The 21,486-nt window shown below is 44.3% G+C and overlaps 1 protein-coding gene across 1 annotated transcript in view; it reads left to right on the plus strand.

The window, feature by feature from the left end:
* The window catches only part of LOC106595535 (alsin), a 154,793-nt gene that overhangs the window by 105,130 nt on the left and 28,177 nt on the right, over positions 1-21,486 (plus strand). Inside the window, 11 exon segments of the mRNA XM_045712935.1 lie at positions 1,769-1,845; positions 2,768-2,834; positions 3,137-3,186; positions 3,188-3,310; positions 4,725-4,790; positions 4,911-5,009; positions 9,476-9,640; positions 9,969-10,080; positions 11,330-11,407; positions 16,366-16,502; positions 20,995-21,153. Of these exon segments, the coding sequence (XP_045568891.1) occupies positions 1,769-1,845; positions 2,768-2,834; positions 3,137-3,186; positions 3,188-3,310; positions 4,725-4,790; positions 4,911-5,009; positions 9,476-9,640; positions 9,969-10,080; positions 11,330-11,407; positions 16,366-16,502; positions 20,995-21,153 (1,133 nt within the window).

Raw genomic sequence — 21,486 nt, forward strand, 5'->3', positions numbered from 1 at the left:
CTCTCTGTTGGAGCTGTGGTGACTGCTATAGACTACTGCTCTCTCTGTTGGAGCTGTGGTGACTGCTATAGACTACTGCTCTCTCTGTTGGAGCTGTGGTGACTGCTATAGGCTACTGCTCTCTCTCTCTGTTGGAGCTGTGGTGACTGCTATAGACTACTGCTCTCTCTGTTGGAGCTGTGGTGACTGCTATAGACTACTGCTCTCTCTGTTGGAGCTGTGGTGACTGCTATAGGCTACTGCTCTCTCTGTTGGAGCTGTGGTGACTGCTATAGACTACTGCTCTCTCTGTTGGAGCTGTGGTGACTGCTATAGGCTACTGCTCTCTCTGTTGGAGCTGTGGTGACTGCTATAGGCTACTGCTCTCTCTGTTGGAGCTGTGGTGACTGCTATAGACTACTGCAGTGGTGTTTTTTCATTTTCTCTCATTTTACTTTTTGACGGTGTCACTCGAGTTCCCAGAATGTCCTTCTCCTCTTTGTCTCTTGATCACTGCTTCCTCATAAGCTCTAGACAGTAGCCACACACACACACACACACACACACACACACACACACACACACACACACACACACACACACACACACACACACACACACACACACACACGGCTTCAGCAGAAGGGGGAAGAGACTCCTCCGGAAAGCTATTGATTCAGCAGATACTGAAAAATGACTCTACATGTACAGTAACAAAAACAGAAGAAATACAGAAATGAAACAATCTATTAGTTCTCACAATGTAAAACAATTACATTTCTTTTAGAGTTGCATAACGTGGTTCAAAATACTATCTACAATGTACACTGAGTGGACAAAACATTAGGAACACATGATCTTTCCATGACAGACTGACCAGGTGAATCCAGGTGAAAGTTACGATCCCTTATTGATGTCATCAATCAGTGTAGATGAAGGGGAGGTTTTGTGTCAAGAACTGCATCGCTGCTGGGTTTTTCACGCTCAACAGTTTCCCCGTGTGTATCAAGAATGGTCCACCACCCAAAATGACGCACAGCCAACTGGACACAACTGTGGGGAAGCATTGGAGTCAACATGGACCAGCATCCCTGTGTGGAACGCTTTCGACACCTTGTAGAGTCCACGTCCCCAGACGAAATTGAGGCTGTTCTGAACACCTTCCTAACTCAATATTAGGAAGGTGTTCCTAATGTTTTGTACACTCAGTGTAGTTTTGTGTTACCAGAGGCAAGTCATACTGTGACACGTGGAATTCTGCATGTTCTGCTTGAATTCTGTTTGTTCTGCTTGAATTCTGTTTGTTCTGCTTGAATTCTGTTTGTTCTGCTTGAATTCTGTTTGTTCTGCTTGAATTCTGTTTGTTCTGCTTGAATTCTGTTTGTTCTGCTTGAATTTGTTTGTTCTGCTTGAATTCTGTTTGTTCTGCTTGAATTCTGTTTGTTCTGCTTGAATTCTGTTTGTTCTGCTTGAATTCTGTTTGTTCTGCTTGAATTCTGTTTGTTCTGCTTGAATTCTGTTTGTTCTGCTTGAATTCTGTTTGTTCTGCTTGAATTCTGTTTGTTCTGCTTGAATTCTGTTTTTCTGCTTGTTTGTTTGAAACAAGTGAAACATAGAAATCCACTGCACTGACATCACTGTTCTCATCTCATCATGTCTCTACTTCCTGTCCACTCTCTGGGTGGAACCAATCACTGACATCACTGTTCTCATCTCATCATGTCTCTACTTCCTGTCCACTCTCTGGGTGGAACCAATCACTGACATCACTGTTGTGTCTCCCTTCCAGTTTTCATCTCATCATGTCTACTTCCTGGCCACTCTCTGGGTGGAACCAATCACTGACATCACTGCCAGCAGCAACCTGTAAGTTTAGTCTACCTGCTATCCTTTTGTCACCCGATAACTAAATAGCCTGTTCTAGTAAGGGAGAATATGCTGCTGAGGTCTGGTAACATCAGACCAATCAATAACTAATGTAAACTCAGCTCAAAAAATAAACATCCTCTCACTGTCAACTGCGTTTTATTTTCAGCAAACTTAACATGTGTAAATATTTGTATGAACATAACAAGATTCAACAACTGAGACGTAAACTGAACAAGTTCCACAGACATGTGACTAACAGCAATGGAATAATGTGTCCCTGAACAAAGGTGGGGTCAAAATCAAAAGTAACAGTCAGTATCTGGTGTGGCCACCAGCTGCATTAAGTACTGCAGTGCATCTCCTCCTCATGGACTGCACCAGATTTGCCAGTTCTTGCTGTGAGATGTTACCCCGCTCTTCCACCAAGGCACCTGCAAGTTCCCGGACATTTCTGGGGGGAATGACCCTAGTCCTCACCCACCGATCCAACAGGTCCCAGACGTGCTCAATGGGATTGAGATCCGGGCTCTTCGCTGGCCATGGCAGAACACTGACATTCCTGTCTTGCAGGAAATCACGCACAGAACGAGCAGTATGGCTGGTAGCATTGTCATGCTGGAGCGTCATGTCAGGATGAGCCTGCAGGAAGGGTACCACATGAGGGAGGAGGATGTCTTCCCTGTAACGCACAGCGTTGAGATTGCCTGCAATGACAACAACCTCAGTCCGATGATGCTGTGACACAACGCCCCAGACCATGACGGACCCTCCACCTCCAAATCGATCCCGCTCCAGAGTACAGGCCTCGGTGTAACGCTCATTCCTTCGAGGATAAACGTGAATCCGACCATCACCCCTGGAAAGCTTATTTTAAATCTCCTACTGGTCTCTTTAATGTTGTCATTCTTCTGCCCCCCAGGTATGGAATTAAGGTGACAACTCCAGAGGAGAGCTTTACTCTGCTAGCATCCTCACCTCAGGAGAAGGTACAGCTCTCAGACATTTACATTTTACATTTTAGTCATTTAGCAGACGCTCTTATCCAGAGCGACTTACAGTAGTGAATGCATACATTTCATACATTTTTTTTCTCCGTACTGGTCCCCCGTGGGAATCGAACCCACAACCCTGGTGTTGCAAACACCATGCTCTACCAACTGACCCAATGTCTGGTTAACACGCCTCATAATCCCAATTTTCCCAGTATATCCACATCAGAATAACCACAGCTATCTTTGACTCTTAAGGTTGATGTGTTATATACCACTGTGTCCCTCTGTCCCTCCAGGCTAAGTGGCTAAGGGCTATTAACCAGGCTGTGGAGGCGGTGTTGACTGGAGAAGGGGAACGGTCCTGGGGTCCCCGCTGTCTCTCGTACCGCCTCCTACATCTTTTGCAAAGACCTCCGTCTGAAGGATGCCTCCTACTCAGGCCGCTGGCTGTCTGGCAAGCCCCACGGCAAGTGAGTCTAAGGGAGGGACGGGTTTACAGAGAACTTTACAGGAAACTTTACAGAAAACTTGACAGAAAACGGGGAACTGAAGAAGGTGTTCTAAGACCAATCGTTTGTATTAGCTAGATTATTTACACTTTCTAGTAGGTCTTTCCTTAACCTCTCTGGGGTAGCTTGGACGCTAGCGTCCCACCTGCGGGACACACTATTCAACAGCCGGTGAAATAGCAGGGCGCGAAATACAAAAAAAAATCTCATAATTTCATTTTCTCAAACAATCAACTATTTTACACCATTTTAAAGATAAACTTCTCATTAATCTAACCACATTGTCCGATTTCAAAAAGTCTTTACGGCGAAAGCATAAAATTAGATTATGTTAGGGCATAAACTTCACAAGAAGAACCACACAGCCATTTTCCAAGCAAGGAGATGCATCACAAAAACCAGATATACAGCTAAAATATTCACTAACCTTTGATGATCTTCATCAAATGGCACTCATAGGACTTCATGTTACACAATACATGTATGTTTTGCTCGATAAAGTTCATATTTATACTCAGAATTAGTACTATAAATATTCACTTAGCTTTGCTGATCTTCGTCAGAATGCACTCCCAGGACTCCTACTTCCACAAGAAATGTTAGTTTGGTTCGAAATACTCCATATTTATGTCCAAATACCTCCTTTTGTTCGCGCGTTCAGATCGCTATCCAAAGGCAAAATGCGCGAGCATAAATCCAGACACGAAAAGTCAAAATGTTCCATTAACGTTAGTACAAACATGTCAAACGTTGTTTAAAATCAATCCTTAGGGTTTTTTTATCGTAAAAATGCGATAATATTCCAACCGGACAATAGCGTATTCATTCCAGAAAAAAAAGAAGGAACGGCGCTCTCGCGTGCATGCGCATAAACAAGTCCTTTGTCCTCAGGCAGTCCACTCATTGACTGAGCTCCTATTCTCTGCCCAGTAACAGGAGAAGGATGAAACAAGTTTCTAAAGGCTGTTGACAGCCAATGGAAGCCTTAGGAAGTGCAACGTGACCCCACAGACACTGTAGTTTCGATAGGGATTCAAAACAAAAACTACAAGTCTCAGATTTCCCACTTCCTGGTTGGATTTTTCTCAGGTTTTTGATTGCCATATGAGTTCTGTTATACTCACAGACACCATTCAAACAGTTTTAGAAACTTCAGAGTGTTTCTATCCAAATCGACTAATAATATGCAAATATTTGACTCTGGGCCCGAGTAGCAGGCAGTTTACTCTGGGCACATTTTTCATCCGGACGTGAAAATACTGCCCCCTACCCCAAAGAAGTTTTAACATACAGTTCTGCATTATTGTATAATAAGGCCAAAGTATACCGTTTTTTTCCCCTGTGTTGACAGACTGTCTTCTTCCTTTTCGAACAGAGGGACCATGAAATGGCCAGATGGCAGAAAGTTCACGGGGACGTTTAAACAAGGACTGGAGGACGGGTCAGTGTTCGCCTGGTTAATGCAGAGTTCAGAGTGGTTAAACCAGGAAGTGTGAGAGGCATGGTCAACATGCAGATGTTCTTCTGTTCTAACCACTGTGTTCGTCTCTTGTCCCTGTAGCTATGGAGACTGTATCATGCCAAACAAGCTCCTCAATAAAACTGATCGTTACCAGGGCCACTGGAGAGATGGGAAGATGCATGGCTTTGGGACGTACAAGTGAGTTACTGTGTTCACCTGTATATACTACAGTAAGATACTGTGTTCACCTGTATATACTACAGTAAGTTACTGTGTTCACCTGTATATACTACAGTAAGATACTGTGTTCACCTGTATATACTACAGTAAGATACTGTGTTCACCTGTATATACTACAGTAAGTTACTGTGTTCACCTGTATATACTACAGTAAGTTACTGTGTTCACCTGTATATACTACAGTAAGGGGGTTACTGTGTTCACCTGTATATACTACAGTAAGTTACTGTGTTCACCTGTATATACTACAGTAAGTTACTGTGTTCACCTGTATATACTACAGTAAGATACTGTGTTCACCTGTATATACTACAGTAAGATACTGTGTTCACCTGTATATACTACAGTAAGTTACTGTGTTCACCTGTATATACTACAGTAAGTTACTGTGTTCACCTGTATATACTACAGTAAGGGAGTTACTGTGTTCACCTGTATATACTACAGTAAGTTACTGTGTTCACCTGTATATACTACAGTAAGATACTGTGTTCACCTGTATATACTACAGTAAGTTACTGTGTTCACCTGTATATACTACAGTAAGGGGGTTACTGTGTTCACCTGTATATACTACAGTAAGTTACTGTGTTCACCTGTATATACTACAGTAAGATACTGTGTTCACCTGTATATACTACAGTAAGGAGGTTACTGTGTTCACCTGTATATACTACAGTAAGTTACTGTGTTCACCTGTATATACTACAGTAAGTTACTGTGTTCACCTGTATATACTACAGTAAGTTACTGTGTTCACCTGTATATACTACAGTAAGTTACTGTGTTCACCTGTATATACTACAGTAAGGAGGTTACTGTGTTCACCTGTATATACTACAGTAAGTTACTGTGTTCACCTGTATATACTACAGTAAGTTACTGTGTTCACCTGTATATACTACAGTAAGTTACTGTGTTCACCTGTATATACTACAGTAAGGGAGTTACTGTGTTCACCTGTATATACTACAGTAAGGGAGTTACTGTGTTCACCTGTATATACTACAGTAAGTTACTGTGTTCACCTGTATATACTACAGTAAGTTACTGTGTTCACCTGTATATACTACAGTAAGGGAGTTACTGTGTTCACCTGTATATACTACAGTAAGGGAGTTACTGTGTTCACCTGTATATACTACAGTAAGTTACTGTGTTCACCTGTATATACTACAGTAAGGGAGTTACTGTGTTCACCTGTATATACTACAGTAAGGAGGTTACTGTGTTCACCTGTATATACTACAGTAAGATACTGTGTTCACCTGTATATACTACAGTAAGTTACTGTGTTCACCTGTATATACTACAGTAAGGATACTGTGTTCACCTGTATATACTACAGTAAGAGTTACTGTGTTCACCTGTATATACTACAGTAAGATACTGTGTTCGCCTGTATATACTACAGTAAGTTACTGTGTTCACCTGTATATACTACAGTAAGTTACTGTGTTCACCTGTATATACTACAGTAAGGGAGTTACTGTGTTCACCTGTATATACTACAGTAAGGGAGTTACTGTGTTCACCTGTATATACTACAGTAAGTTACTGTGTTCACCTGTATATACTACAGTAAGTTACTGTGTTCACCTGTATATACTACAGTAAGGAGGTTACTGTGTTCACCTGTATATACTACAGTAAGTTACTGTGTTCACCTGTATATACTACAGTAAGTTACTGTGTTCACCTGTATATACTACAGTAAGTTACTGTGTTCACCTGTATATACTACAGTAAGTTACTGTGTTCACCTGTATATACTACAGTAAGTTACTGTGTTCGCCTGTATATACTACAGTAAGTTACTGTGTTCACCTGTATATACTACAGTAAGGAGGTTACTGTGTTCACCGGTATATACTACAGTAAGATACTGTGTTCACCTGTATATACTACAGTAAGTTACTGTGTTCACCTGTATATACTACAGTAAGGGAGTTACTGTGTTCACCTGTATATACTACAGTAAGTTACTGTGTTCACCTGTATATACTACAGTAAGGGAGTTACTGTGTTCACCTGTATATACTACAGTAAGTTACTGTGTTCACCTGTATATACTACAGTAAGTTACTGTGTTCAACACTATGATATTACCATGGTAACGGTGTACTGTGCACTATATTAGATGGGGAGTTGCTATCGGAACTTGTCCAATAAGACATTTCTGTTTTCAGTTTTAAAATGTTTTGCTACATTGTTCCCTGCTGTAGGCCCAGGTTTGTTAACCATTCAGGTCAGGTGTATTATTGTAGTTCTCTCCAGGTATGATACAGGTGTATGATTGTAGTTCTCTCCAGGTATGATACAGGTGTATGATTGTAGTTCTCTCCAGGTATGATACAGGTGTATGATTGTAGTTCTCTCCAGGTATGATACAGGTGTATGATTGTAGTTCTCTCCAGGTATGATACAGGTGTATGATTGTAGTTCTCTCCAGGTATGATACAGGTGTATGATTGTAGTTCTCTCCAGGTATGATACAGGTGTATGATTGTAGTTCGCTCCAGGTATGCTACAGGTGTATGATTGTAGTTCTCTCCAGGTATGATACAGGTGTATGATTGTAGTTCTCTCCAGGTATGATACAGGTGTATGATTGTAGTTCTCTCCAGGTATGATACAGGTGTATTATTGTAGTTCTCTCCAGGTATGATACAGGTGTATGATTGTAGTTCTCTCCAGGTATGATACAGGTGTATGATTGTAGTTCTCTCCGGGTATGATACAGGTCAGGTGTATGATTGTAGTTTTCTCCAGGTATGATACAGGTCAGGTGTATGATTGTAGTTCTCTCCAGGTATGATACAGGTGTATGATTGTAGTTCTCTCCAGGTATGATACAGGTGTATGATTGTAGTTCTCTCCAGGTATGATACAGGTGTATGATTGTAGTTCTCTCCAGGTATGATACAGGTCAGGTGTATGATTGTAGTTCTCTCCAGGTATGATACAGGTGTATGATTGTAGTTCTCTCCAGGTATGATACAGGTGTGTGATTGTAGTTCTCTCCAGGTATGATACAGGTGTATGATTGTAGTTCTCTCCAGGTATGATACAGGTGTATGATTGTAGTTCTCTCCAGGTATGATACAGGTGTATGATTGTAGTTCTCTCCAGGTATGATACAGGTGTATGGTCGTAGTTCTCTCCAGGTATGCTACAGGTGTATGATTGTAGTTCTCTCCAGGTATGATACAGGTGTATGATTGTAGTTCTCTCCAGGTATGATAAAGGTGTGTGATTGTAGTTCTCTCCAGGTATGATACAGGTGTATGATTGTAGTTCTCTCCAGGTATGATACAGGTGTATGATTGTAGTTCTCTCCAGGTATGATACAGGTGTATGATTGTAGTTCTCTCCAGGTATGATACAGGTGTTTGATTGTAGTTTTCTCCAGGTATGATACAGGTGTATGATTGTAGTTCTCTCCAGGTATGATACAGGTGTATGATTGTAGTTCTCTCCAGGTATGATACAGGTGTATGATTGTAGTTCTCTCCAGGTATGATACAGGTGTATGATTGTAGTTCTCTCGAGGTATGATACAGGTGTATGATTGTAGTTCTCTCCAGGTATGATACAGGTGTGTGATTGTAGTTCTCTCCAGGTATGATACAGGTCAGGTGTATGGTCGTAGTTCTCTCCAGGTATGCTACAGGTGTATGATTGTAGTTCTCTCCAGGTATGATACAGGTGTATTATTGTAGTTCTCTCCAGGTATGATACAGGTGTATGATTGTAGTTCTATGATACAGGTGTATGATTGTAGTTCTCTCCAGGTATGATACAGGTGTGTGATTGTAGTTCTCTCCAGGTATGATACAGGTGTATGATTGTAGTTCTCTCCAGGTATGATACAGGTGTATTATTGTAGTTCTCTCAAGGTATGATACAGGTCAGGTGTATGATTGTAGTTCTCTCCAGGTATGATACAGGTCAGGTGTATGATTGTAGTTTTCTCCAGGTATGATACAGGTGTATGATTGTAGTTCTCTCCAGGTATGATACAGGTGTGTGATTGTAGTTCTCTCCAGGTATGATACAGGTGTATGATTGTAGTTCTCTCCAGGTATGATACAGGTGTATGATTGTAGTTCTCTCCAGGTATGATACAGGTCAGGTGTATGATTGTAGTTCTCTCCAGGTATGATACAGGTCAGGTGTGTGATTGTAGTTCTCTCCAGGTATGATACAGGTGTATGATTGTAGTTCTCTCCAGGTATGATACAGGTGTATGATTGTAGTTCTCTCCAGGTATGATACAGGTGTATGATTGTAGTTCTCTCCAGGTATGCTACAGGTCAGGTGTATGATTGTAGTTCTCTCCAGGTATGCTACAGGTCAGGTGTATGATTGTAGTTCTCTCCAGGTATGCTACAGGTCAGGTGTATGATTGTAGTTCTCTCCAGGTATGCTACAGGTCAGGTGTATGAGGGATCCTTCCATGAGAACGTCCGTCAGGGCCATGGGATGCTGAGCTCTGGGAAGCTGATTGGCTCTTCTTCCAGTGTGTTCGTTGGCCAGTGGCTTCAAGACAAGAAGATGGGATATGGAGTCCTTGATGACATCACTAGGTATAGTACAGCGCTTGATTGACTTGATTCGTCATCAAAAACGTCCATCTGTGGTTGAATAGCCTGGTCTCAGATCTGATGATAAAAACGTCCATCTGTGGTTGAATAGCCTGGTCTCAGATCTATTAATAAAAACGTACATCTGTGGTTGAATAGCCTGGTCTCAGATCTATTAATAAAAACGTACATCTGTGGTTGAATAGCCTGGTCTCAGATCTATTAATAAAAACGTACATCTGTGGAATAGCCTGGTCTCAGATCTGTTGATAAAAACGTCCTGTGATTGCTGCTCTGCTTTTCTCCGTTCTATCTGTCTGTGTTGTTTCAGAGGAGAGAAGTACATGGGGCTGTGGGTTGATGACCAGCGTCAGGGCAGTGGAGTGGTAGTCACTCAGTTTGGTCTTTACTATGAAGGGACCTTCAGTAACAACAAGATGATGGTGAGTATCTATCTATCTATCTATCTATCTATCTATCTATCTATCTATCTATCTATCTATCTATCTATCTATCTATCTATCTCTCTATCTCTCTATCTATCTATCTATCTATCTATCTATCTATCTATCTATCTATCTATCTATCTATCTATCTATCTATCTATCTATCTATCTATCTATCTATCTATCTATCTATCTATCTATCTATCTATCTATCTATCTATCTATCTATCTATCTATCTATCTATCTATCTATCTATCTCTCTCTCTCTCTCTCTCTCTCTCTCTCTCTCTCTCTCTCTCTCTCTCTCTCTCTCTCTCTCTCTCTCTCTCTCTCTCTCTCTCTCTCTCTCTCTCTCTCTCTCTCTCTCTCTCTCTCTCTCTCTCTCTCTCTCTCTCTCTCTCTCTCTCTCTATCTATCTATCTATCTATCTATCTATCTATCTATCTATCTATCTATCTATCTATCTATCTATCTATCTATCTATCTATCTATCTATCTATCTATCTATCTATCTATCTATCTATCTATCTATCTATCTCTCTCTCTCTCTCTCTCTCTCTCTCTCTCTCTCTCTCTCTCTCTCTCTCTCTCTCTCTCTCTCTCTCTCTCTCTCTCTCTCTCTCTCTATCTCTCTCTCTCTCTCTCTCTCTCTCTCTCTCTCTCTCTCTCTCTCTCTCTCTCTCTCTCTCTCTCTCTCTCTCTCTCTCTCTCTCTCTCTCTCTCTCTCTCTCTCTCTCTCTCTCTCTCTCTCTCTCTCTCTCTCTCTCTCTGTCTCTGTCTCTGTCTCTGTCTCTGTCTCTGTCTCTCTGTGTGTTCAGTGCTGTAGGCCTGATGAATGCAATCTCAATCTTTAAATATAAAATGTTTTTATATATATTTTTTAAAGCTGTAGATCAGCTTTAATATTGCAAATAGATTGTGGCTTCTATCAATATAATTATCTGCATTATTTACAATCCCGCATTAATTTTTTTTGGGGGGGTAAATATATATGAATATACTGTATATATTTGTAAATATATTTTCCTTTATTATTTCCCCCTAACCCTACCACCTCTTTCCTAATTGGAGTAAACTAATGGAAAATAATCCTTAGGTTTCTACTTCCTGTTTATACATACTATATACATTTTTACTGTCACAATCTAGTTTACAATAGTTATATAGTTTTGTTTTGAATCCCATTCTTCAGCTACCCTCAACCCGTCCCGTCTAACTTGATCTCAATGTGATATTTTCTGTTAGGGTACTGGTCTACTAGTATCTGATGATGACACAGCGTTTGAGGGAGAGTTCTCAGAAGACTGGACCCCTAATGGCAAGGTAAGGTAGAGATAGAGATGAAGGGCTGCAGGTAGAGCCTAGTGGTTAGAGGAGGCAGGTAGCCTAGTGGTTAGAGGAGGCGGGTAGCCTAGTGGTTAGAGGAGGCAGGTAGCCTAGTGGTTAGAGGAGGCGGGTAGCCTAGTGGTTAGAGGAGGCAGGTAGCCTAGTGGTTAGAGGAGGCGGGTAGCCTAGTGGTTAGAGGAGGCGGGTAGCCTAGTGGTTAGATGAGGCGGGTAGCCTAGTGGTTAGAGGAGGCAGGTAGCCTAGTGGTTAGAGGAGGCAGGTAGCCTAGTGGTTAGAGGAGGCAGGTAGCCTAGTGGTTAGAGGAGGCAGGTAGTGGTTAGAGGAGGCAGGTAGCCTAGTGGTTAGAGGAGGCAGGTAGCCTAGTGGTTAGAGGAGGCAGGCAGGTAGCCTAGTGGTTAGAGGAGGCAGGTAGCCTAGTGGTTAGAGGAGGCGGGTAGCCTAGTGGTTAGAGGAGGCAGGTAGCCTAGTGGTTAGAGGAGGCAGGTAGCCTAGTGGTTAGAGGAGGCGGGTAGCCTAGTGGTTAGAGGAGGCGGGTAGCCTAGTGGTTAGAGGAGGCGGGTAGCCTAGTGGTTAGAGGAGGCGGGTAGCCTAGTGGTTAGAGGAGGCGGGTAGCCTAGTGGTTAGAGGAGGCAGGTAGAGCCTAGTGGTTAGAGGAGGCGGGTAGCCTAGTGGTTAGAGGAGGCGGGTAGCCTAGTGGTTAGAGGAGGCGGGTAGCCTAGTGGTTAGATGAGTTGGGTTAGCCTAGTGGTTAGAGGAGGCGGGTAGCCTAGTGGTTAGAGGAGGCAGGTAGTCTAGTGGTTAGAGGAGGCGGGTAGCCTAGTGGTTAGAGGAGGCGGGTAGCCTAGTGGTTAGAGGAGGCGGGTAGTCTAGTGGTTAGAGGAGGCGGGTAGCCTAGTGGTTAGAGGAGGCAGGTAGAGCCTAGTGGTTAGAGGAGGCGGGTAGCCTAGTGGTTAGAGGAGGCGGGTAGCCTAGTGGTTAGAGGAGGCGGGTAGCCTAGTGGTTAGAGGAGGCGGGTAGCCTAGTGGTTAGAGGAGGCGGGTAGCCTAGTGGTTAGAGGAGGCAGGTAGCCTAGTGGTTAGAGGAGGCAGGTAGCCTAGTGGTTAGAGGAGGCGGGTAGCCTAGTGGTTAGAGGAGGCAGGTAGAGCCTAGTGGTTAGAGGAGGCAGGTAGAGCCTAGTGGTTAGAGGAGGCAGGTAGCCTGGTGGTTAGAGGAGGCAGGTAGAGCCTAGTGGTTAGAGGAGGCGGGTAGCCTAGTGGTTAGAGGAGGCAGGTAGTCTAGTGGTTAGAGGAGGCAGGTAGAGCCTAGTGGTTAGAGGAGGCAGGTAGAGCCTAGTGGTTAGAGGAGGCAGGTAGCCTAGTGGTTAGAGGAGGCAGGTAGAGCCAAGTGGTTAGAGGAGGCGGGTAGAGCCTAGTGGTTAGAGGAGGCGGGTAGAGCCTAGTGGTTAGAGGAGGCGGGTAGAGCCTAGTGGTTAGAGGAGGCGGGTAGCCTAGTGGTTAGAGGGGAGGCAGGTAGCCTAGTGGTTAGAGGGGAGGCAGGTAGCCTAGTGGTTAGAGGGGAGGCAGGTAGCCTAGTGGTTAGAGGGGAGGCAGGTAGCCTAGTGGTTAGAGAGGGGAGGCAGGTAGCCTAGTGGTTAGAGGTGGCGGGTAGCCTAGTGGTTAGAGGAGGCGGGTAGCCTAGTGGTTAGAGGTGGCGGGTAGCCTAGTGGTTAGAGGAGGCGGGTAGCCTAGTGGTTAGAGGAGGCGGGTAGCCTAGTGGTTAGAGGAGGCGGGTAGCCTAGTGGTTAGAGGAGGCAGGTAGCCAGCCTTGTGGTTAGAGGGGGGAGGCAGGTAGCCTAGTGGTTAGAGGAGGCGGGTAGCCTAGTGGTTAGATGAGGCGGGTAGCCTAGTGGTTAGAGGAGGCGGGTAGCCTAGTGGTTAGAGGAGGCGGGTAGCCTAGTGGTTAGAGGAGGCGGGTAGCCTAGTGGTTAGAGGAGGCGGGTACCCTAGTGGTTAGAGGAGGCAGGTAGCCTAGTGGTTAGAGGAGGCAGGTAGCCTAGTGGTTAGAGGAGGCAGGTAGCCTGGTGGTTAGAGGAGGCAGGTAGCCTAGTGGTTAGAGGAGGCAGGTAGTCTAGTGGTTAGAGGAGGCAGGTACCCTAGTGGTTAGAGGAGGCAGGTAGCCTAGTGGTTAGAGGAGGCAGGTAGCCTAGTGGTTAGAGGAGGCAGGTAGCCTGGTGGTTAGAGCGTTGGGCCAGTAATTGAAAAGGTTGCTAGATCGAATCCCAGAGCTGACAAGGTAAAAAATCTGTCGTTCTGCCCCTAAACAAGACAGTTAACCCACTGTTCCCCGGTAGGCCGTCATTGAAAATAAGAATTTGTTCTTAACCTGTTGAGGACAGACGTTCCCCTAGCCAACAGCCAATGGCATCGCACGGCGCGAAATACAAAACCAACTAAAATACCACAATTCAATTTTCTCAAACAATCAACTATTTTACACCATTTTAAAGATAAGACTCTCGTTAATCTAACCACATTGTCCGATTTCAAAAAGGCTTTACAGCGAAAGCAAAACATTAGATTATGTCAGGAGAGTACCCAACCAAAAATAGGCACACAGCCATTTTGAAAGCAAGCATATATGTCACAAAAACCCAAACCACAGCTAAATGCAGCACTAACCTTTGATGATCTTCATCAGATGACACTTCTAGGACATTATGTTATACAATACATGCATGTTTTGTTCAATCAAGTTCATATTTCTATCAAAAAACAGCTTTTTACATTAGCATGTGATGTTCAGAACTAGCATACCCACCGAAAAATTCCGGTGAATTTACTAAATTACTCATGATAAACGTTGACAAAATACTAACAATTATTTTAAAAATTATAGATACAGAACTCCTTTATGCAATCGCTATGTCTGATTTTAAAATAGCTTTTCGGCAAAAGCACATTTTGCAATATTCTGAGTACATAGCTCGGCCATCAAGGCTAGCTAGTCAGACCCGCCAACGTCGGGCAGCCTAAACTCAGAATTACTATTAGAAAAATTGGATTACCTTTGCTGTTCTTCATCAGAATGCACTCCCAGGACTTCTACTTCAACAACAAATGTTGTTTTGGTTCCAAATAATCCATAGTTATATTCAAATAGCTCTGTTTTGTTCATGCGTTCAGGTCACAATCCGAAGGGTAACGCGCGATCGCATTTCGTGACAAAAAAATTCAAAATATTCCAGTACCGTACTTAGAAGCATGTCAAACGCTGTTTAAAATCAATTTTTATGCTATTTTTCTCGTAAAATAGCGATAATATTCCAACCGGGCAACGTTGTATTCATTCAAAGAGAGAAAGAAAAACATGGCGAGTTCTCGTGACCCCGCATCTCCAGTCTCACTGTCCCCAGGCTGACCACTTACAAACTCTCCTCCTATACTTTGCCCAGAGACAGCTTACACCCCATTCCACTTTCTGGCGGCTTTAGAGAGCCAATGGAAGCCTTAGAAAGTGTCACGTTACAGCACAGATGCTGTAATTTCGATAGAGATGTAACAGAAGGACAACAAATTGTCAGACAGGGCACTTCCTGTATGGAATCTTCTCAGGTTTTGGCCTGCCATATGAATTCTGTTATACTCACAGACACCATTCAAACAGTTTTAGAAACTTTAGATCGTTTTCTATCCAAATCTACTAATTATATGCATATTCTAGTTTCTGGGCAAGAGTAGTTTTACGTTCTATCCCAAAGAAGTTAACGGACTTGCCTAGTTAAATAAAAGGTTAAATAAATAAATAAAACAATTTTTAAAAAATGAAGAGAGAGGGAGATTTCTCAGAAGACTGGACCCCTAAATGGCAAGGTGGATGAAGAGAGTGGTATTTATCTCTATGAATGAACTTAAAGCCTCAGAAGACATCACGCCTTAATAAAAAAAAAGAAAAACATATACATCTCACTCTAATACACATAAACACCATTGTCTTACGCAAGGTAGCGCAACAAATTGTCTGCACTGAATGGTTCATGGCACTGTAATCTCTGTGTGAACATAACTGGTACGGTAGAATCTGTCGGGAGGAAATGGGATGCGTGGGCTCACGAGCAACAGTAGTTCTAGTGTTTGGGTTTTTCCTCACTGGTTATTTAGAAAAATCACGATTTCGTAGGTGTTAACATACTTCGAATTTTCAGCTGAGGAGGGGACATCGATCCCGTAACTTGCGAAGAGAAAGGGTTCCGCCCCTCGTTTTGGTTCCGCTCCTCGTTCTGGTTCCGCTCCTCGTTCTGGTTCCGCTCCTCGTTCTGGTTCCGCTCCTCGTTCCGCTCCTCGTTCCGGTTCCGCTCCTCGTTCCGGTTCCGCCCCTCGTTCCGGTTCCGCTCCTCGTTCTGGTTCCGCTCCTCGTTCCGGTTCCGCTCCTCATTCTCGTTCCGCTCCTCGTTCTTGTTCCGCTCCTCGTTTTGGTTCCGCTCCTCGTTCCGGTTCCGCTCCTCGGTTCCGCTCCTCGTTTTGGTTCCGTTCCTCGTTCCGGTTCCGCTCCTCGGTTCCGCTCCTCGTTCCGGTTCCGCTCCTCGGTTCCGCTCCTCGGTTCCGCTCCTCGTTCCGGTTCCGCTCCTCGTTCTGGTTCCGCTCCTCGTTCTGGTTCCGCTCCTCGTTCTGGTTCCGCTCCTCGTTCCGGTTCCGCTCCTCGTTCTCGTTCCGCTCCTCGTTCTCGTTCCGCTCCTCGTTCTCGTTCCGCTCCTCGTTCCGGTTCCGCTCCTCGTTCTCGTTCCGCTCCTCGTTCTCGTTCCGCTCCTCGTTGTAACGTTTCTTAACCTCGTTACATATATGAACCCAAAACTTGTCGAGCAGCTGACCAATTACGTGAGACTTTAGTCGTTTAGAATTGACGCCCCTCTGTCAGAAGATAATGCATAAACGCTCATCTTGTGTTTCCGTCTTTCCCAGGGTACCCTGTCCATGTCCAACGGAGACTACGTAGAGGGTCAGTTTAATGGAGAGTGGAGCTCAGGGCTGAAGATCATGGGGACCTACATGAAGCCTGACCTTTCTGAACCTGACAAGAAGATATCAGCCTGGGTGCTGTAAGGATCATCTTCTTTATACACTAGAAATCTAATATCATTTGATGTAAAGTGTGAGCTTTCATCTCTCCCTGCGCCGTCTCTCTCTGACTGTCTGTGTGTCTCTCTGCCTGTCTGTCTGGGTTTATCTACAGTGAGGCTGTCTGTGTTTTCTCTACAGTGAGGTTGTCTGTGTTTATCTACAGTGTGGTTGTCTGTGTTTTCTCTACAGTGTGGCTGTCTGTGTTTATCTACAGTGTGGCTGTCTGTGTTTATCTACAGTGTGGCTGTCTGTGTTTCTCTACAGTGAGGCTGTCTGTGTTTCTCTACAGTGAGACTGTCTGTGTTTTCTCTACAGTGTGGTTGTCTGTGTTTCTCTACAGTGTGGCTGTCTGTGTTTATCTACAGTGTGGCTGTCTGTGTTTCTCTACAGTGTGGCTGTCTGTGTTTTTCTACAGTGAGACTGTCTGTGTTTTCTCTACAGTGTGGTTGTCTGTGTTTATCTACAGTGTGGCTGTCTGTGTTTATCTACAGTGAGACTGTCTGTGTTTCTCTACAGTGAGGCTGTCTGTGTTTCTCTACAGTGTGGCTGTCTGTGTTTCTCTACAGTGTGGCTGTCTGTGTTTCTCTACAGTGTGGCTGTCTGTGTTTATCTACAGTGTGGCTGTCTGTGTTTCTCTACAGTGTGGCTGTCTGTGTTTATCTACAGTGTGGCTGTCTGTGTTTCTCTACAGTGTGGCTGTCTGTGTTTATCTACAGTGTGGCTGTCTGTGTTTCTCTACAGTGAGGTTGTCTGTGTTTATCTACAGTGAGGTTGTCTGTGTTTCTCTACAGTGTGGCTGTCTGTGTTTATCTACAGTGAGGCTGTCTGTGTTTCTCTACAGTGAGGCTGTCTGTGTTTCTCTACAGTGAGGTTGTCTGTGTTTATCTACAGTGAGGTTGTCTGTGTTTCTCTACAGTGTGGTTGTCTGTGTTTTCTCTACAGTGTGGTTGTCTGTGTTTTCTCTACAGTGTGGCTGTCTGTGTTTATCTACAGTGTGGCTGTCTGTGTTTATCTACAGTGTGGCTGTCTGTGTTTCTCTACAGTGAGGCTGTCTGTGTTTCTCTACAGTGAGACTGTCTGTGTTTTCTCTACAGTGTGGTTGTCTGTGTTTCTCTACAGTGAGGCTGTCTGTGTTTATCTACAGTGAGGCTGTCTGTGTTTCTCTACAGTGAGGCTGTCTGTGTTTCTCTACAGTGTGGCTGTCTGTGTTTCTCTACAGTGAGGCTGTCTGTGTTTCTCTACAGTGAGGCTGTCTGTGTTTATCTACAGTGTGGCTGTCTGTGTTTATCTACAGTGTGGCTGTCTGTGTTTCTCTACAGTGAGGCTGTCTGTGTTTCTCTACAGTGAGACTGTCTGTGTTTTCTCTACAGTGTGGTTGTCTGTGTTTCTCTACAGTGAGGCTGTCTGTGTTTATCTACAGTGAGGCTGTCTGTGTTTCTCTACAGTGTGGCTGTCTGTGTTTCTCTACAGTGAGGCTGTCTGTGTTTCTCTACAGTGAGGCTGTCTGTGTTTATCTACAGTGTGGCTGTCTGTGTTTATCTACAGTGAGGCTGTCTGTGTTTATCTACAGTGAGGCTGTCTGTGTTTATCTACAGTGAGGCTGTCTGTGTTTCTCTACAGTGAGGCTGTCTGTGTTTATCTACAGTGTGGCTGTCTGTGTTTCTCTACAGTGAGGCTGTCTGTGTTTCTCTACAGTGAGGCTGTCTGTGTTTATCTACAGTGAGGCTGTCTGTGTTTATCTACAGTGAGGCTGTCTGTGTTTCTCTACAGTGAGGCTGTCTGTGTTTATCTACAGTGTGGCTGTCTGTGTTTCTCTACAGTGAGGCTGTCTGTGTTTCTCTACAGTGTGGCTGTCTGTGTTTATCTACAGTGAGGCTGTCTGTGTTTCTCTACAGTGTGGCTGTCTGTGTTTCTCTACAGTGTGGCTGTCTGTGTTTCTCTACAGTGAGGCTGTCTGTGTTTATCTACAGTGAGGCTGTCTGTGTTTATCTACAGTGAGGCTGTCTGTGTTTCTCTACAGTGTGGCTGTCTGTGTTTATCTACAGTGAGGCTGTCTGTGTTTATCTACAGTGTGGCTGTCTGTGTTTCTCTACAGTGAGGCTGTCTGTGTTTCTCTACAGTGTGGCTGTCTGTGTTTCTCTACAGTGTGGCTGTCTGTGTTTCTCTACAGTGAGGCTGTCTGTGTTTCTCTACAGTGTGGCTGTCTGTGTTTATCTACAGTGTGGCTGTCTGTGTTTCTCTACAGTGTGGCTGTCTGTGTTTCTCTACAGTGTGGCTGTCTGTGTTTCTCTACAGTGAGGCTGTCTGTGTTTATCTACAGTGTGGCTGTCTGTGTTTATCTACAGTGAGGCTGTCTGTGTTTATCTACAGTGTGGTTGTCTGTGTTTATCTACAGTGTGGCTGTCTGTGTTTATCTACAGTGAGGCTGTCTGTGTTTCTCTACAGTGTGGCTGTCTGTGTTTATCTACAGTGTGGCTGTCTGTGTTTATCTACAGTGAGGCTGTCTGTGTTTCTCTACAGTGAGGCTGTCTGTGTTTCTCTACAGTGTGGCTGTCTGTGTTTATCTACAGTGTGGCTGTCTGTGTTTATCTACAGTGAGGCTGTCTGTGTTTCTCTACAGTGAGGCTGTCTGTGTTTCTCTACAGTGTGGCTGTCTGTGTTTCTCTACAGTGTGGCTGTCTGTGTTTCTCTACAGTGTGGCTGTCTGTGTTTCTCTACAGTGAGGCTGTCTGTGTTTATCTACAGTGTGGCTGTCTGTGTTTATCTACAGTGAGGCTGTCTGTGTTTATCTACAGTGTGGCTGTCTGTGTTTATCTACAGTGAGGCTGTCTGTGTTTATCTACAGTGAGGCTGTCTGTGTTTATCTACAGTGAGGCTGTCTGTGTTTATCTACAGTGAGGCTGTCTGTGTTTATCTACAGTGTGGCTGTCTGTGTTTATCTACAGTGAGGCTGTCTGTGTTTCTCTACAGTGTGGCTGTCTGTGTTTATCTACAGTGTGGCTGTCTGTGTTTATCTACAGTGAGGCTGTCTGTGTTTCTCTACAGTGAGGCTGTCTGTGTTTCTCTACAGTGTGGCTGTCTGTGTTTATCTACAGTGAGGCTGTCTGTGTTTATCTACAGTGTGGCTGTCTGTGTTTCTCTACAGTGAGGCTGTCTGTGTTTCTCTACAGTGTGGCTGTCTGTGTTTCTCTACAGTGTGGCTGTCTGTGTTTCTCTACAGTGTGGCTGTCTGTGTTTCTCTACAGTGAGGCTGTCTGTGTTTATCTACAGTGTGGCTGTCTGTGTTTATCTACAGTGAGGCTGTCTGTGTTTATCTACAGTGTGGCTGTCTGTGTTTATCTACAGTGAGGCTGTCTGTGTTTATCTACAGTGTGGCTGTCTGTGTTTATCTACAGTGAGGCTGTCTGTGTTTCTCTACAGTGAGGCTGTCTGTGTTTATCTACAGTGTGGCTGTCTGTGTTTCTCTACAGTGAGGCTGTCTGTGTTTCTCTACAGTGTGGCTGTCTGTGTTTATCTACAGTGTGGCTGTCTGTGTTTCTCTACAGTGTGGCTGTCTGTGTTTCTCTACAGTGAGGCTGTCTGTGTTTATCTACAGTGAGGCTGTCTGTGTTTCTCTACAGTGTGGCTGTCTGTGTTTCTCTAAAGTGTGGCTGTCTGTGTTTATCTACAGTGAGGCTGTCTGTGTTTCTCTACAGTGTGGCTGTCTGTGTTTCTCTACAGTGTGGCTGTCTGTGTTTCTCTACAGTGAGGCTGTCTGTGTTTATCTACAGTGAGGCTGTCTGTGTTTCTCTACAGTGTGGCTGTCTGTGTTTATCTACAGTGTGGCTGTCTGTGTTTCTCTACAGTGAGGCTGTCTGTGTTTCTCTACAGTGTGGCTGTCTGTGTTTCTCTACAGTGAGGCTGTCTGTGTTTCTCTACAGTGAGGCTGTCTGTGTTTATCTACAGTGAGGCTGTCTGTGTTTCTCTACAGTGAGGCTGTCTGTGTTTCTCTACAGTGTGGCTGTCTGTGTTTCTCTACAGTGAGGCTGTCTGTGTTTCTCTACAGTGTGGCTGTCTGTGTTTCTCTACAGTGAGGCTGTCTGTGTTTCTCTACAGTGAGGCTGTCTGTGTTTCTCTACAGTGAGGCTGTCTGTGTTTCTCTACAGTGTGGCTGTCTGTGTTTCTCTACAGTGTGGCTGTCTGTGTTTATCTACAGTGAGGCTGTCTGTGTTTATCTACAGTGAGGCTGTCTGTGTTTATCTACAGTGAGGCTGTCTGTGTTTATCTACAGTGTGGCTGTCTGTGTTTATCTACAGTGAGGCTGTCTGTGTTTCTCTACAGTGAGGCTGTCTGTGTTTCTCTACAGTGTGGCTGTCTGTGTTTATCTACAGTGTGGCTGTCTGTGTTTCTCTACAGTGAGGCTGTCTGTGTTTCTCTACAGTGAGGCTGTCTGTGTTTATCTACAGTGTGGCTGTCTGTGTTTATCTACAGTGAGGTGGGCCGTCTATCCGTATCCCCAGAGCAGAAGTGGAAGGCAGTGTTCTCAGAGTGTTGGAGCAGGCTGGGCTGTGAGGACCCGGGAAAGCCTGAGGAGAGCATGAGGGCCTGGGACAATATAGCTGTTACACTCACCACAGGACGCAGAGACAGGTACACACACACACACACACACACACACACACACACACACACACACACACACACACACACACACACACACACACACACACACACAACTTGACAATTTTGCTTAACGTTTAAACTGCAATTTTCTATATACTGAACAAAAATACAAACAAATATAAACCAAAATAAACATTTTCGAAGATTGTACTGAGTTACAGTTCATATAAGAGAATCAGTTAATTGAAATAAATTCATAAGGCCCTAATCTATGGATTTCACATGACTGGGCAGGGGCTCAGCCATGAATGGGTCTGGGAGGGCATTGGCCCACCATCTTGGGAGCCAGGCCCAGCCAAT

The sequence above is a fragment of the Salmo salar genome, unplaced genomic scaffold (assembly GCF_905237065.1).
Source record: "Salmo salar unplaced genomic scaffold, Ssal_v3.1, whole genome shotgun sequence".
Lineage (NCBI taxonomy): Eukaryota > Metazoa > Chordata > Actinopteri > Salmoniformes > Salmonidae > Salmo > Salmo salar.